The sequence below is a fragment of the Nematostella vectensis genome, chromosome 3 (assembly GCF_932526225.1).
Source record: "Nematostella vectensis chromosome 3, jaNemVect1.1, whole genome shotgun sequence".
NCBI lineage: Eukaryota > Metazoa > Cnidaria > Anthozoa > Actiniaria > Edwardsiidae > Nematostella > Nematostella vectensis.
The window spans coordinates 17,034,406-17,049,304 of record NC_064036.1 but is presented as its reverse complement, the minus strand read 5'-3'; the positions used below and the strand labels follow the sequence as shown (position 1 = coordinate 17,049,304).

General features: G+C 39.5%; 1 protein-coding gene across 4 annotated transcripts; it reads left to right on the top strand.

Moving 5' to 3' along the window:
- Window positions 1-3,793: 3,793 nt before the first annotated feature.
- On the top strand, window positions 3,794-14,035 carry LOC5514239 (kazrin). Of its 4 annotated transcripts, XM_032383850.2 has the most exons (10): window positions 3,794-4,983; window positions 6,219-6,458; window positions 7,273-7,585; window positions 8,018-8,198; window positions 8,356-8,409; window positions 8,605-8,706; window positions 9,024-9,190; window positions 10,913-11,042; window positions 11,448-11,509; window positions 13,109-13,182. In XM_032383850.2, exons 1-9 carry the CDS (start codon window positions 3,837-3,839, stop codon window positions 11,496-11,498), a joined length of 2,385 nt encoding a protein of 794 aa, XP_032239741.1. In that variant the 5' UTR covers window positions 3,794-3,836; the 3' UTR covers window positions 11,499-11,509; window positions 13,109-13,182. The 4 variants fall into 4 exon arrangements, with proteins under 4 accessions (XP_032239741.1, XP_001634468.2, XP_032239740.1 ...); XM_001634418.3 differs by lacking the exon at window positions 11,448-11,509 and having other exon boundaries at window positions 3,795-4,983; window positions 7,294-7,585; window positions 13,109-14,035; XM_032383849.2 differs by lacking the exon at window positions 11,448-11,509 and having other exon boundaries at window positions 3,795-4,983; window positions 7,276-7,585; window positions 13,109-14,035.
- Window positions 14,036-14,899: the final 864 nt, after the last annotated feature.

Genomic DNA, 14,899 nt, shown 5'->3' with positions numbered 1-14,899 from the left:
TCAATTGCCCGTCGTCGATTTGTAGCACTTTGTCGTCCGTTGTTTGTTTTCGATCCGTTGGTCGTTGTCGATCCATTGCCCGATTTGTAGCACGTCGTCGATCCGTTGCCCGGCGTTGATCCGTTGCCCGTCGTCGATCCATTATCCGTCGTCGACCTGTAGCTCGTCGTCGATGTTATTGCCTGTCGTAGATCCATTGCCCGTCTTCGATCTGTAGCACGTCGTCGATCCGTTGTGGTATCTTCGTGGCGCAAGAATTAAATGAATTGCATGTACATCAATTTTACGGTAATTGCAAAACGTATTACTCGCCCCTTGCTTATGGATCCAGCCATTTTGTATTCCTTTGGCAGCGAAAAAAATACTTTCGCTGTTTTTTTAACATTGCGAGAAAAATAATTAGTTATATCCGCTGTTATCTCTCTTTTTTATCTTTTTCACGCTGTTTTTTTCTTACGTCTTTTATTTTTCGTCTTTTCATGCTGTTTTCTTCATTTTTTAAAATGATTTGAATATAGCGCACAATAGAAGAAATACGTAAAACTGAAACAATAGGAAAAAATATAATAACAAAATTACTTGATTGAGTAGTATTGAGTAATATTTACCTAAAACGGTTTAACACAGGCCCATAGACCTGAGATGGTTATACCTCCCCTTCTAGGGAGTCCGCTTTTCTGAGCTTGAGCTCAGGCACTAGGGAACGAGCTCATTTCGCCAATGGTTTGAGAGATGTATGGAGATTTATAGAACAGAGCGGATCTAGTAAGACTGCAAAGAGGTTCTATAAAAGTTTTTCGATTCTGTGTTTAAAGGGAAAAGTTACGTTAGAAATGTGGATAAAAAAAAAACAGGCATTTTGATGTCAATTTAGTAAGAACCCCCCCTTTTAAGCGAAAAAGTTAGGTTGACCCCCCTATATTAATACATAAATGTGGACTTTAAAAGCACACTAGCATACACACATTGGCATCAGTCGGGCCAAGACGGGACGCTAGCACAGTCTTCTTATGATTTAAGTTTTTTTTAGAGTCGGGTAAACAAAAACCCCCAGGATTCAAAAGAGGATTAGTTTACACTAAGTTTGTTTTTGTCTTGCTTTCTATTGCTCTTAGTGATTTATATAGTAGGAGATAGAAGTTCCGTTTCTAACTATTCTTTTATTGATAAATAACTCAATAATAAAGTTTTGCTGCTGTAAAATTAAAGCAAGCTCTCCTGTACTCACTGTATAGGGCACCAATAACTATCAATCAAGTCTCACAACTCTTAATTAATAAATACTTGGAAAATCTAGGGGCATATAATTTTTTAATTGATATAGTTGAATATATTTTGGTTGATATAGTTCTTTGGGTATCATGAACTAGAGTTATCACCTTTTATGGGATTCACAAGATAAGGCATAGAAGAGGAAGACGGCTAACAAGGACTTGGAATAGCAAGTAAAAATAAAGCTTTTTTAAGTAAAAGCAATCCAGAATAATAAAAATAGAGAAATCATAGATTCCACTCAGACAATAACAGGTATTCTAAACCCTTGTACAGTTGTTAATGAAATACACCAGTACAAGCCAAGTAGCTTGGAAGGGTTTCAAGAAAATGGTGGACTCATGTATCAAGGATTTTTATGACTGCTTCAAGCTGCAAAAGAGTAAGTGGATTTAAAAGACAATTCTAATACTACTATTTTTGCTTAGGAATATATTTTTTAGGGAAAAGATAAAGGCAAGATAAAAATTACTTTCTTGCCCAGTCATAATGAGATGCTTGAGATAGGAATTTAGCATTTTATAAATTGTTCAAAGGGGAGTGATGCTCGAATTGTATAGTACAAGGTTGTTATTAAAATATGTTAAGGGGTTTGAAATATACAGTACCGATGTTTGGAAAACAGATACATGTAGATCAATTTGCAAAAAAAAAACATCATGTAAGACATAGTATTTAATAAATAACAGGTATTCTATTACAAATATCACCATTGACCTTTTGGTAAAAATTGAAGCTAGAATCCACAGAGCATAAATGCTTTAAAAAACGATAGAATAATAATAAAAAAATTGACATGCTCACAGACTTTATCCTTCTAAGGAAATCTTCCAGAGACTCCTTCCTCGGGGATCTGTCTCATTGGGCCTCAATTTTCGTTCCTAGAGAAACACAATCACATTGCAACTTCTCTTGTGCAGCCTTGACAACAGATTGGTAAGAAAATATGCGTCGCTCTTCTCAAACCCCGACAAAATTATTTCTTCAGAGAGACTCAAGCTTGTCATAGAAGCTCAATTTTTTGCTGCTTTGTTTTTTATCTCCCACTATTAGTTGTTTTCCTTTCTAAATCCAATAATTTTGACAAGACTCCTTCGAACAGCCTTTGCCGCCATTTTTAATTCCGAGTGTTTTTGGATGGATAACCGCTGGTTTTTGCGGGCTCGCGAGAATACGAAAGCGCCGATTTTGACCACTTATTAGCCCACCGTGACCCAAAAACTTTTTTGACCCCCCTCCCCTCAGGAGAAACCCAAAAACTTTTTTGACCCCCCTCCCCTCAGGAGAAACCCCAAAACCTTTTTGACCCCCCCCCAGGAGAAACCCAAAAACTTTGTTGACCCCCCTATTCCTTCTCTTTAAAAATCAACAAAACTACACACGAAATATAGATACATATAAACAAATCATGCATTAAAAAATAACCAAGAAATAATATTTCTCATTATAATAAGTCAAATGTGGCCTTGTAGCGTTTTGAAACAGCAAAAAATAAGTATGTATACCTATATCTATCTTTGCATGCCATATCAGTAGTCCATATCACGCAGGACAATTTGTATATTTTACTGCATGGGACTGTCCTAAAAGATAAAATCGTCCTTTTGGTCTGATAGATCCCCCAGATCTGGTACTCGTGAGGGTGTCGAAAGCAAAGATATCAGAGTCAGACTTTTTTACATATTTGACATTATCTAATAACCTGCCGTACTAGATTCCTAGTATATTTTACAAATGCATATATTTTTTTATTATTATTTATCCTATAGGTCAAAATGAACTGCTACCGAGTAATAAATATTGTTGAGTTTGTCATTTGTGGGAAAACATTCACGGCTCAACAGCAGTAAATGTAGCCTAAATATGTTATTGGCAACGCTAGGCATAAGGTTTTCTTGCATTTTGGTTACTCATTTCAATAATAATAAATAATAAAGTTTCTTACTTTTAAGGGAAAAATTTGTTTTACCCCCCCCCCCCCTTCAACCCCATTGAAACTTTTATGACCCCCCATCGACGTACCCAAAGCTTTTTTAGCCCCCCCCCCCCCCCCCCTATGTGGGAACCGACCTCCCCTCGGCCATAAGTAATGAACACTCCCTTATTTCATTTTGTTTTACAATTTTCGATTACCTTTTGTGCCTGTGAAGTTGTTTGATTGTACATATACTCAGCGATTCCTAAATCCCCCAGATGTCACAATGTTTCCTAAAGCTTGTGACGTTGGTATTCTCTCTCGGAGAATTCAGGGCTAGTTTATAATCCTCTTACCTTAGGGTAATGACGCATTACACCGATAGTGTTCTAAAATTGGGCCATGTCAAACTAAATATGACTTAAAACGTCAGTGAGACGTGCTGACCTTGTGGCCTCTTATAAAAAAAGAACCACTAAACAACCCCCTGTAAGTCAACAACCATCTGTTGAAAAAAAAACATACGAATAAAATCTCTGCGTTTTTATATTACCGGAAATAGCACGAAAAAAGACTTCCGGTTTGGACCGCATCAAAGAGAGGCTGGCGTTGGGTTTTAGTAAGGGGTCACTACCATCAACACACAACCATGGCGGATGGTAGCGAACCGGTCGATTTAAAAGACGCTGTTTCTACGGGAAGTAGGAATTCTCTCAGCACTGCCGAGGCCAGAGAGAAACTTGATAGCCTAAATGAGAAGGTACGGTCGTTTTCACTGAGCGTTGCAAGTCGAGAAGAGAGTTCCGAGGGTGGTTCTGCCCGACTAGTTCGCAAACAAGATGATTTGATTGCTTGTCTGTCCGTGATGAGACGACTTATGGAGCAAGCGGAACACGAGAGCAAGCGCTTGAAAGAGGAGAAATTCATGATTGCTGCCAAGATAAATAACTCATTGAACTCGGTGAATAGGGAGGTGGAACATCTAAAAGCTGAATTACAAGATCAAGACAAACGCTTAGCCGAACTGGCGAGCGGAAGGGAGCGCGTCCCACATAGAAGTGAATCAACTTCGTGTTCTAATTTACCCAGTACAGTGTTTGATAGCTGTGAAAATACTGAGGACACTGGCCCGAAATTAGGCGATATGACGATCGAAAATCAAAGACTTCGACAGGAGAATGAATTTTTATCCAAAGAATTAGACGAGTTTAAAGAGCGCAATACGAACTTGACAGAACTGCTTGAAAGATTGCACTGTTGTGAACACGAAATCAGTCGAGCAAAAGAAACTATTGTTTGTATGAAAGCGGAGAGAAAAAAGCTGAAAAGCGAAAAGATGGAATTGCTGAGCCAAATGAAGCAAGTTTATGCTATTCTTGAGGATAAGGAATCTGAGTTAGGCGAATTCATTAAAAATTACCAGCAACATATGCGGGAAAGCGAAATCAAAATACAGCGACTTTTGAGCGAGAAAGAAAGTTGGGAGCGCGAACGAAAAAATAGTTTACAATACTTGGACGATATGAATACTCAACTGCGGACTAAAGAGAGTCAGTTAGCGGTCGTTGAAAGTGAACTGCTGGAAGTTAAGCAGCATTTGACTCTACTGCGATTAAATGCTCCCTCACGGGAGAGCAACAGTTCTCAAGCTGCCGATAGCAACTTGATTAGAAATAATCTGAACACAAGCTCCGGGTCTAGTCGATTTTCACGAGCGATACAAGCAGACGTGGAAAAACTTTTACATTCAAGGGAGAAATACGAAGAAATGGTCCCTTCTCCGTACAGTACAACCGGTAAAATAATGTTGACACTTCAACTTCGTTTTTGAATATGTTTAATTGAGCGAGCCAAGCCTTTTCGAAAATTTCTAAACGCAAAGTCCATAGAAAATTGTTTTTGTTTGCTATTTATCACCTCACACGTGAAGCACGCTTCAAAGCACGGTATCATTTCATTACAACTCGACCCTTAAATCGCTATGGAAGAAAATATCCTATTTCTGGTCGAGGCTTACGTACTGGATTTAAATTCCCTGTATTGTTTTGCTATGTTTACGAGCGGAGCCCTCGGGAAATAGACGAGATCTATTCTTAAAATCTACCACAGTTGCAGTCAGAAGCTGTCTGCCCCAAGATATCGAAATCTTCACCTGATAAGATCGTCTCGGCTATTTCTATTGCACTATTTGATATTTTTCTATTGCCCTTAAGTTATCATCGCGTGTACGACTCTATTATAATCAGCAAATCGTTCATTATTGTGTGAGCGCGCGTGTTTGAGCTTAGCATCAATCCGGAAGTCTTCAAATGATTCCAGAACCCATTTCGCGACAATTGTCGTCTGTGCGATTTCTGGTCAAACTTCTCGTGTTGTTCGTATCGCTGTTGAAATTCTAGGACTTATAATTCAAAATCTCGATGGCGTCGTCGGAGTTTGATAGCCGCCTGAAATAACATAAACACAATCGGATTACAATGGGTGAAAATTGTGGTCAAATTGAAGTACATTTCATCTGATTAAAATTGATTAAATATTTCTTCCTCTTAGATTGATTACAGGGTCACCGCTTCTGTTTCACAAATTGTGTCAATCAGGCTAAACGGGATAGCGATTCCCTGTGACTTCATAGGCTTGTTGCAGTTTATTTATACAGCTGTTTTGATTCTATGGAATAATGAGGCTTCCCAAACTTTCACAGTGTTAACCTTGTAATGGAATGGCTTATTTACGACAGTGCCTATAGAGTATAAAACTGATAAGATTTGGGAATTTGTTGATGATGACTGATTGTAGACTTTATTAGATGGTACACACTTTTGAAATTTTGTAACTATTTATAAAGCTGAAACCAGGCCAATAACAAGAATAAATCAGATACTATGGCAGAGTGATATATTTTTAATAGCCTGGTGTACATTCTTCAAAATACCAGAGATCATGTGTTTATTGCAGGCTAATAATATTGTTCAAATTGAAAGTGTTGTTCCAGGCCTTGGGTAATATGTATGTATGTTGTTTTGCATCCTAGAGAGGCTATCAGCCTCACCCGTCCCAACACCTCCAGGCTCAGACACCCAGTCAGAAAGTAGTCAGATTGATCAGCTAGCCACCCTTTCACCAGAAGAACGCGAAGTGTTTGAATATGTCACCCCAGTTCTAAACAATGTGGAGGAGAAGAAATCGAGGAAGAAAGATAAAAGGGGTTCCTTGTCCAGGCTTTTCTCTAAAGGCAGGAATAGGAAGTCTGTGACAAAACAGACCTATGAAGGTAACAGTTTTATTGTGATGTGCATGCCATAGGCTGACACTAGAATTGCTAGAAGGTGGACAGGAGCTAGCGCTCTAAAAATATTTTAAACAGCTTTACTTGCTTTGTCTACTTTCAGAAAAAAAAATCTGTTAAATGTTGAAAATTTGAACCACCAAGGGGGATTTAGAAAAGGTGTTTCAAGTTATTTAGGTTGAAATATAGAAAATTGCTTTCTATAAGGAATAAAGTTCCTTTGGGTTAGTAGTGTACTGGATTTATCAAAAGTTATCAGGATTTAGCTGAGGGAGGTCCACCCCTCTTCAAATTGTAGCCAGAGCTAGAAGGCTTCATCTACAGTTAGTTTGTTTATGTTGTGTTACAATTCACGGGTTATGTATTAGTGTAACTGTTAGGTGATTACTGGGGGCACTCTCTAGCTCCATCCATCTTGTTTTGTTTTCTTGGTTCTGTAATTTCAACTACATATAATAGCAGTGTTCGTTTTAAAATGTATGATTTGCCTGTTGCCTGGCAAAATTCCCTAACCACTTCACTCAATCTCAAATCTCATCAAGTCATGGATATCATATTGAATCATAGTTTCGTAGTGATTTCTGTTGTTAACATTTTTGTGCAGTGTTTAGATCACTGTTCCTTTTATCCAATTATTTGGCTCTGATTACTCTTTTCTGTCAAGGTTATTTTAGATCTTATAGCAAAAGATGTCTATTGTTTAGAACTTTAATTTATCTACCCATCATTCATTTACCCAGTCACTCATTCATTCCTTTCATTCTTTTTTACCTCCTGCCGCTGTCCTCACACTGACAAGCAGTCGGTTACCACTCTGCAGATGAGATTGAGCAGTACATTCTTGGCACCAGCTATTCCAGTAAACAACACATCTTTGAAGCTCACAAGGATGTTCCTATGGCCTGCTGGAAGGCTAACATGGTGCTAGCCTGGCTGGAAGTAGAATGTCACATGCCAATGTATGCACAGATGTGCTACGAGAATGTAAAGAGTGGCAGGGTGTTACTGGACCTGAGTGATGCTGAGTTAGAATCAGGTCTGGGCATCTCCAATGTGATGCACAGAAGAAAGCTCAGGCTTGCTATAGAGGAGTATAGAGACCCTTCTTCTGTGTAAGTATTAAATTTAATTTTGTTTTATTTTATTTTATCAGGTTTGCTACAATTTTGCAACAATAGGAGAAAAAAAATTGTTTTCCAAAACTTAGAATTTCCTTATTGCTGGAAAGAAAAAAAAAATCTGAAAATTATCCTAAAAGCTAAGAAAATATAGCAACTTTTTGTCAGCAAGTATCAGGGCTATAGCAGAGGTTGGGGCACCACCTCTTTTCCTTAGCAATTTTGAAAACCATGTAATTTCATTCCACCAAGAAGTGTCTTTTTGTGACAAAAGACAGTGGGTGCTCCTAAATATTCATGACGTGCAAAGACACTGAGTATGACATAATAATTTTTTTAATACTGAGGTCAAGAAAGCCCCCCTTTCAAAGGTCTACCAATATGTATTCAATGATTCATCATTTTTCTGTATTTTCCACACTTTAGGAAGTACCCTTACATGTCTAAAATTGACCATTTCTGGGTGGCCCGTACATGGATACGTGACCTTGGACTTAGTCAGTATGGCCCCGCCTTTGAATCTCAAATGATTGATGGACGACTTTTAAATGTACTCACAAGAAAAGATATGGAGAAGCATCTTCATATATCCAAGAAATTTCATCAGGTGGGTATATTCCCTCTCTTTCTAGGAAATGATTTATAGGGAGAGGGTGTAAAGGGATGTGGATTTTTTTACATATTACTGCCTAATTTTATTTATGTGATTTTGAAATCTTTCTTGTATTATTCAGTGTTTGATTTTACTCTTCATATCACTCTAGACCAGCATTCTCAATGGTGTGGATCTTCTACGATTGATTGCCTTTGACAAACAGGTAAGCTTTGGAATTTTAAAATATACAATGCATTTTTTATAAAGATTCTTCTAGCAGATCTCCCCAACTCTGTAAATCATGAGACTTCTTGATAGTTGAAAAATTATGAATTCTTTCATCTTAGAAATAATTAAATTATATAAATTTTATATTTTTTTATTAAATTATATAAATTATTATTGATTTGTTTTTTAGTGTTTGATTGACCGCCGCCTATCATGTGATGAGACAGACATTGACCCAGTTGTCTGGACTAATGACAAAGTGATGAGATGGTGTCGCTCCATTGATTTGCAGGTGATGTTGACTAATAAACTGGGCATTATTACCACTCCCCCAAATAAACACATATACAAAAACAGAGAGATGGAAAACAATAACCAGGTATCCTGCCATTTAGGCAAAATAACACCAAACCCCCCACATAGAACATAGTATGTGTTTCATGGAATAAGATGAGAATAGTTCCTAAAATATCATGTGTTCCCAGGAATATGCTGAAAATACTTTCTAAAATAACACATGTTTCCTGGAAATGCTTCAGATAGTTCCTAAATACTGTGTTTCTACAAATATGCTGATTATAGTCCCTAAAATAGCACATGTTTTTACAGGAGTATGCAGATAATCTGCGTGATAGCGGTGTTCATGGTGCAATGATGGTCATCAATGAGACGTTTGGTCCAGATGAAATGGCAAACTGTCTAGCTATCCACCCATCAAAGAATATCATCCGGCGCCACCTCACTAGTGAGATGACTGCTCTCATAACGTCTGCAAGGTTAGAATAACACCCTCATACTTCTGTGCCGCTGTGGCATAGGTCAAGCATAATATCGGCATAGGTCAAGCATAATGTCGGCATAGGTCAAGCATAATATCGGCATAGGTCAAGCATAATATCGGCATAGGTCAAGCATAATATCGGCATAGGTCAAGCATAATATCGGCATAGGTCAAGCATAATATCGGCATAGGTCAAGCATAATATCGGCATAGGTCAAGCATAATATCGGCATAGGTCAAGCATAATATCGGCATAGGTCAAGCATAATATCGGCATAGGTCAAGCATAATATCGGCATAGGTCAAGCATAATATCGGCATAGGTCAAGCATAATATCGGCATAGGTCAAGCATAATATCGGCATAGGTCAAGCATAATATCGGCATAGGTCAAGCATAATATCGGCATAGGTCAAGCATAATATCGGCATAGGTCAAGCATAATATCGGCATAGGTCAAGCATAATATCGGCATAGGTCAAGCATAATATCGGCATAGGTCAAGCATAATATCGGCATAGGTCAAGCATAATGTCGGCATAGGTCAAGCATAATGTCGGCATAGGTCAAGCATAATGTCGGCATAGGTCAAGCATAATGTCGGCATAGGTCAAGCATAATATCGGCATAGGTCAAGCATAATATCGGCATAGGTCAAGCATAATATCGGCATAGGTCAAGCATAATATCGGCATAGGTCAAGCATAATATCGGCATAGGTCAAGCATAATATCGGCATAGGTCAAGCATAATATCGGCATAGGTCAAGCATAATATCGGCATAGGTCAAGCATAATATCGGCATAGGTCAAGCATAATATCGGCATAGGTCAAGCATATATCCACTGAGTAGGATTGCATACTCCCAGAGGATGACCATGTTGGTCATGCTAATGATGATGTTATTGTTGGTTGATGATGATAATAGTGACTATGATGAGGATGTTGATTATGATAAAGCAGGGCCGTAGCAGAAGGCAGGGCACTAGGGGACCCCCCCCCCATAGATTTTCTTTTAGTTTTTGTATAGTGCCTCTCCCCCCCCCCCCCCCCCCCCCCAAACCACCACCCATGGCCTGCTACACGCTGGGAAAATAGTAGTGGTGGTTGATGTTGTTGGTAATGTTGATGATGATGATAAAACTTTTATTATCTTGGAGCCTTTTCTTGACTTTGGGAGAGTACAGCCCCCTCCCCTCTATTTCGACCACCATTTTGGACGCGGACCCACTTGCCCCATTCCTCTGCATCCTAATTTTTCAAAATGTCGGCCAAATACCTCCGTGTTTTCTCACCAAATAAACAACTCCAGTGCCTACAAGTAGGCTACCTCCCCCCTCTTTGTTTGTGGTGCTCGCGGACCTTTAGGTGATGTTGATGATGATGATGATGATGATGATGGTGATGGTGATGGTGATGGTGATGGTGATGGTGATGGTGATGGTGATGGGTGATGGTGATGGTGATGGTGATGGTGATGGTGATGGTGATGGTGATGGTGATGGTGATGGTGATGGTGATGGTGATGGTGATGGTGATGGTGATGGTGATGGTGATGGTGATGGTGATGGTGATGGTGATGGTGATGGTGATGGTGATGGTGATGGTGATGGTGATGGTGATGGTGATGGTGATGATGATGAGGGTAGTTAATAGGTGATTATAGTGTCATTTTAAATCTTAAACATCATAATACTAATTGCTGTCTATTTATCAGAGGAGCTCTCGACCTCAGTTCTATTGATCGTAAAGACAAAAAAGACAAGAGTCGGCGGCGATCAATGAGTTTTAATGTGGGTCAGCGTTCCAGTACACCAACTGACTCAACAAAAAGACATAGCTTTCGGGTAAGAAATTCTGTGCGATCTCGATTTAGATCGCTAAACACAGTCACGTGTACCTGCTAAAGCCAAAACATTTTGAAATGGTAAAGTTAAATTATTAATAGTGTTTATTAAAACAATCTGGGACCTGCCCCTACCCGCTTAAGGAATTAAATATTTAATACAAAATAACCTTTTCGTGGTGATCACTCTCTTACAATTGATAATAGTCAGTTCCATGCCTTTTTCTTTCTCTTAAAAATCTATTTCATGTTACCTCAACTCCGACTAATTTCACAGAAGTAATTTGACTTTATGTCTTCCTTGTGTTCCCTTTCTTGATAATAGAACTTACACCTCTTTGTCCTCTCCCATTCCTCTGCCTGGCCTAACTTTCTTTTCTTCTCTTATGATCCTCTTCTTTTACAGAAATTTAAATTTTCCTCTCGGAAGGACGACTCTACTAAACCTCCGCTCTGACCCTCCATGAGGTGAACTCAATGTAGGCACGAATAAGCACGTGTCACGTAGGGGCGTGGCTAAACATGTCAATTGTGCCTCTGCCCCTCTACAAAACGAGGTGGACGGAACGTATGCACGAATAAGCACGTGTCACGTAGGGGTGTGGCTTAACATGTCAAGTGTCACGTAGGGGCGTGGCTTAACATGTCAAGTGTCACGTAGGGGCGTGGCTATGCACTTAATCGTCTCTGCCTCGTACCAGGCGCGTCTTTCACTGTTCACAAAGCGAGAGGGACTAGGGTTGAGCTTTTCCCGAAAGGCATAATGGGATGGATTTGATTGCATGAGCGGTACTTCCGTGTTTTTCCCATGATGGGATTCCACCCGGTATTACAGCCGGGAGGCCTTGGTACGAGCTGGTTTTGCAAAGGCACATTCTATTGGCGCACGTAAACGTTTATTATCAAAAACATGTACCTGATTGTCAGCGTCGTTAATACTAGAAAGTATTTTTGATAATATGTTTTTGCGCGGGCATACGCACCGCTATCAAGCTTGGCATTTAAAGATTCAATAAATAGTCACCACGAAACGTATACGCCATTAAGGTCGCCCTAATGTAATACAGGCCCGTACCCAGGGGGGTGCAGGGGGTGAGAACGCACCCCCCCCCCCCCACACACACACACACACACAACGGCCGATGGTCCACTTTCGATTCTCAATAGACGTGCTATTTGTAGACAAAACCATAAAGCATAAGCTAGATCACTCTGGTATGTAGCCAAATCTGACAATAAACGTCCCGTAGAGACACTGCAAAGGCATAAAAAAACCCCTCTTTGTTCTTTCGGGGGTGGTCAGATTTTTATAAAAAAAAAAAACCCTCCCCCCCCCCTCCCCTCCCTCGGGAAAAGTTACGGACCACACGCACCCCCCGAAGAAAAATCCTGGGTACGGGCCTGTAATCCCGCGCTCCAAGTGGCAACAATCAATTCTTCTCGCGTTTTTAATACCCACTTACTCTTGATAACATGTTCATGTAACAAGGAGATGATGCCTGTGAGTATTAAATATTTTTAAATAAGTTTTCACTAATGTAGACGTCGCTACTCATCTGTGAGTGGGTTATACCCTAAACAAATGCACATTAATTCAGCTATAAAACTTACCTCTGAACCTTATAAAGTGACGGACATATTATGGGGTTACCGCTAGCGACACTAAACCTTTTAAAAACCTAATGGCCAAGTTCTCAGAACTTAGGTTTAAATTCTAGCAATCGAGCATAATTGGAAAGCACTAGTGACTCTGAAAATCGATTCTCACTAATAAAGGAAGCGGAGAGTTGGAGGAGAAAGTGGGGACATTAACTCGTGTTATATTAGACGGCAAGGAAGAGGTGGGAGATATTAGAAGGAAGAAAATGTTCCCCTTCATTATTTTCTGGTTTGCGCACATGTGTAAGCATCCAATGTCTCCGCTTCCTTGCTTGCATGCTCCACTAGTGATAAGTCTGCTGTGGTCGACACAGAACGCAATGTCCGTCACGCACTCGTTTTGGCACTCACAAGCACTGACCTGACACGTGTAGCGCTTTATTTGATTTTATTATTTTCGTTCCACAGCATTTAAACAATAGAGGGCTATCGCCTGTCTTGCCAGTCAAGTCGGGGAGTACATCACTACTACAAGTACCAAACAACGCAGAGACACCACGCACATGGATCCGACCAATCAGACCACGATCTTCTGTGCAGTAACTGTCACATGTCAAAAGCTGTCCAATCAGATCACACACCTCAGTGCAGTAACTGTCATTTCAAAAGCAGTCCAATCAGATCAGGCTCTTCTTTGCAGTTACTGTCACGTGTCAAAGCTGTCCAATCAGAGCACGTGTTCCCGTCGTGTTTCCGTCACGTGACTGATGTACATCAGCAAATGTGGTCTGGCGCTAGATTGAGGCGATCATAAATCAGACAATCTTCGCTGATGCCCCCTTATGGAGCGACATGTCCCATGACGAAGGCTAGACAAAAGTTGACCAATTATATTATTGACATGACACAAGTGTAGGAAGGAATGCAACTTGGCAATGATGTTATTTTTCATCTACATTGGGTAAACGCTATATTCAACTCAATCAATCTGTCATACCTTTTGAAGCCAGTCAAATGATCAAATCCAACCAGTCTGGGGTCATCTAAAGAGACATTTTCATCGCAAATTGTGCAGTCGTGGATTTGCATGCAAGCAATGCTAATATCATTTCTCTATAGTAAACAGACCTCTTTTAGATGAAAGTAGATTTTGTTTTAATGTTGATTTTAAACAATTCCAGCCCGATGACGCATTTTACAATTTAAGTATATATATATAGGTTATTTTAAAGATTTTAATTTATTATTAACACTTCTGAGTTTTTGTCCGTGGTATGCAAATATCCTTTACCCAGATATTTAAGATCTTAAAAGATCACATTGTAAAAGAGAGGACTAATAGATAATATTTAAAATAATTGTAGTATTCTAAATTATCGCAAAAATGTAAATATGTAGGTGTGGCTTTATATTTCTATGTTTGATTGACAAGCGTTTTCGCGCGTTTTTAGACATCCTAAGAAGAGGAAGTCTGGTGCGAGTAAATTATTCGCCTCCCGACTGATGACGTATTTTGTCTATTAGAAACAGTCATCGGGATTTTGCCTGGTTTTAGGTAATATAGTGATAGTATCAAGTGTCGATATCTAAATATTGTGAATTCGGCGAGAAATATGGGGGATAGACGCTTGAAATAAAAATACTGACGAAAAAAACAATTGTCAACTTCAACTTGCAAGAATCGCGAGTACTCGAATTATTCACAGGGGCGGCTCATTGACAAAGGGGGGAATTTGTTTGTTAAATATGGCCCTCTGGCAGCCCAAATGGGGGGGGGGGGTAAACCCCCAAACCCTCCCCACTAGATCCGCTACTGATTCACATGAGCTTTAGATTATATTACTTAGGCTAAAGTTCAAACGTCGTATTATCCATGAAACTTATCCAATGGAAAAGAGTGCAAATGTAGATGTAAGAATCGAGTTGGTTCAATTGCAGGGGCAAATACAGTGGGGTGGATATCCACATTGAAAAGTCACATTGTTTGAAGAAAATAAATGTCTTAGGGACGGGAGGTACTGTCCATTTTCCTTCGCCTGCTTGACTTTGCTGACGCGACAAATCCAACTCAGAGAGAAGTATTGTAAGATCTATGTAGTGACCATTATCCACCACCCATTTTGAAATCCTGGATCCGCCCCTGAATTGCATGCATTTACATTGAATGCGGCTCATGGATAATACGAAGTTTGAACGTAGCCTCAAGAATACTTTATTTTTTTATCTTTTTTTTTTTCATTTTATTCAAAGGACGGTTGG

Bases quoted from the DNA above. Each gene is read 5' to 3' on its own strand.
- LOC5514239 (XM_032383848.2), top strand. From the start codon at position 3,837: ATGGCGGATGGTAGCGAACCGGTCGATTTAAAAGACGCTGTTTCTACG. The intron at 4,984-6,218 runs GTAAAATAATGT...TTTGCATCCTAG, and splicing joins TTCTCCGTACAGTACAACCG to AGAGGCTATCAGCCTCACCC. The intron at 9,191-10,912 runs GTTAGAATAACA...TCTATTTATCAG, and splicing joins GCTCTCATAACGTCTGCAAG to AGGAGCTCTCGACCTCAGTT.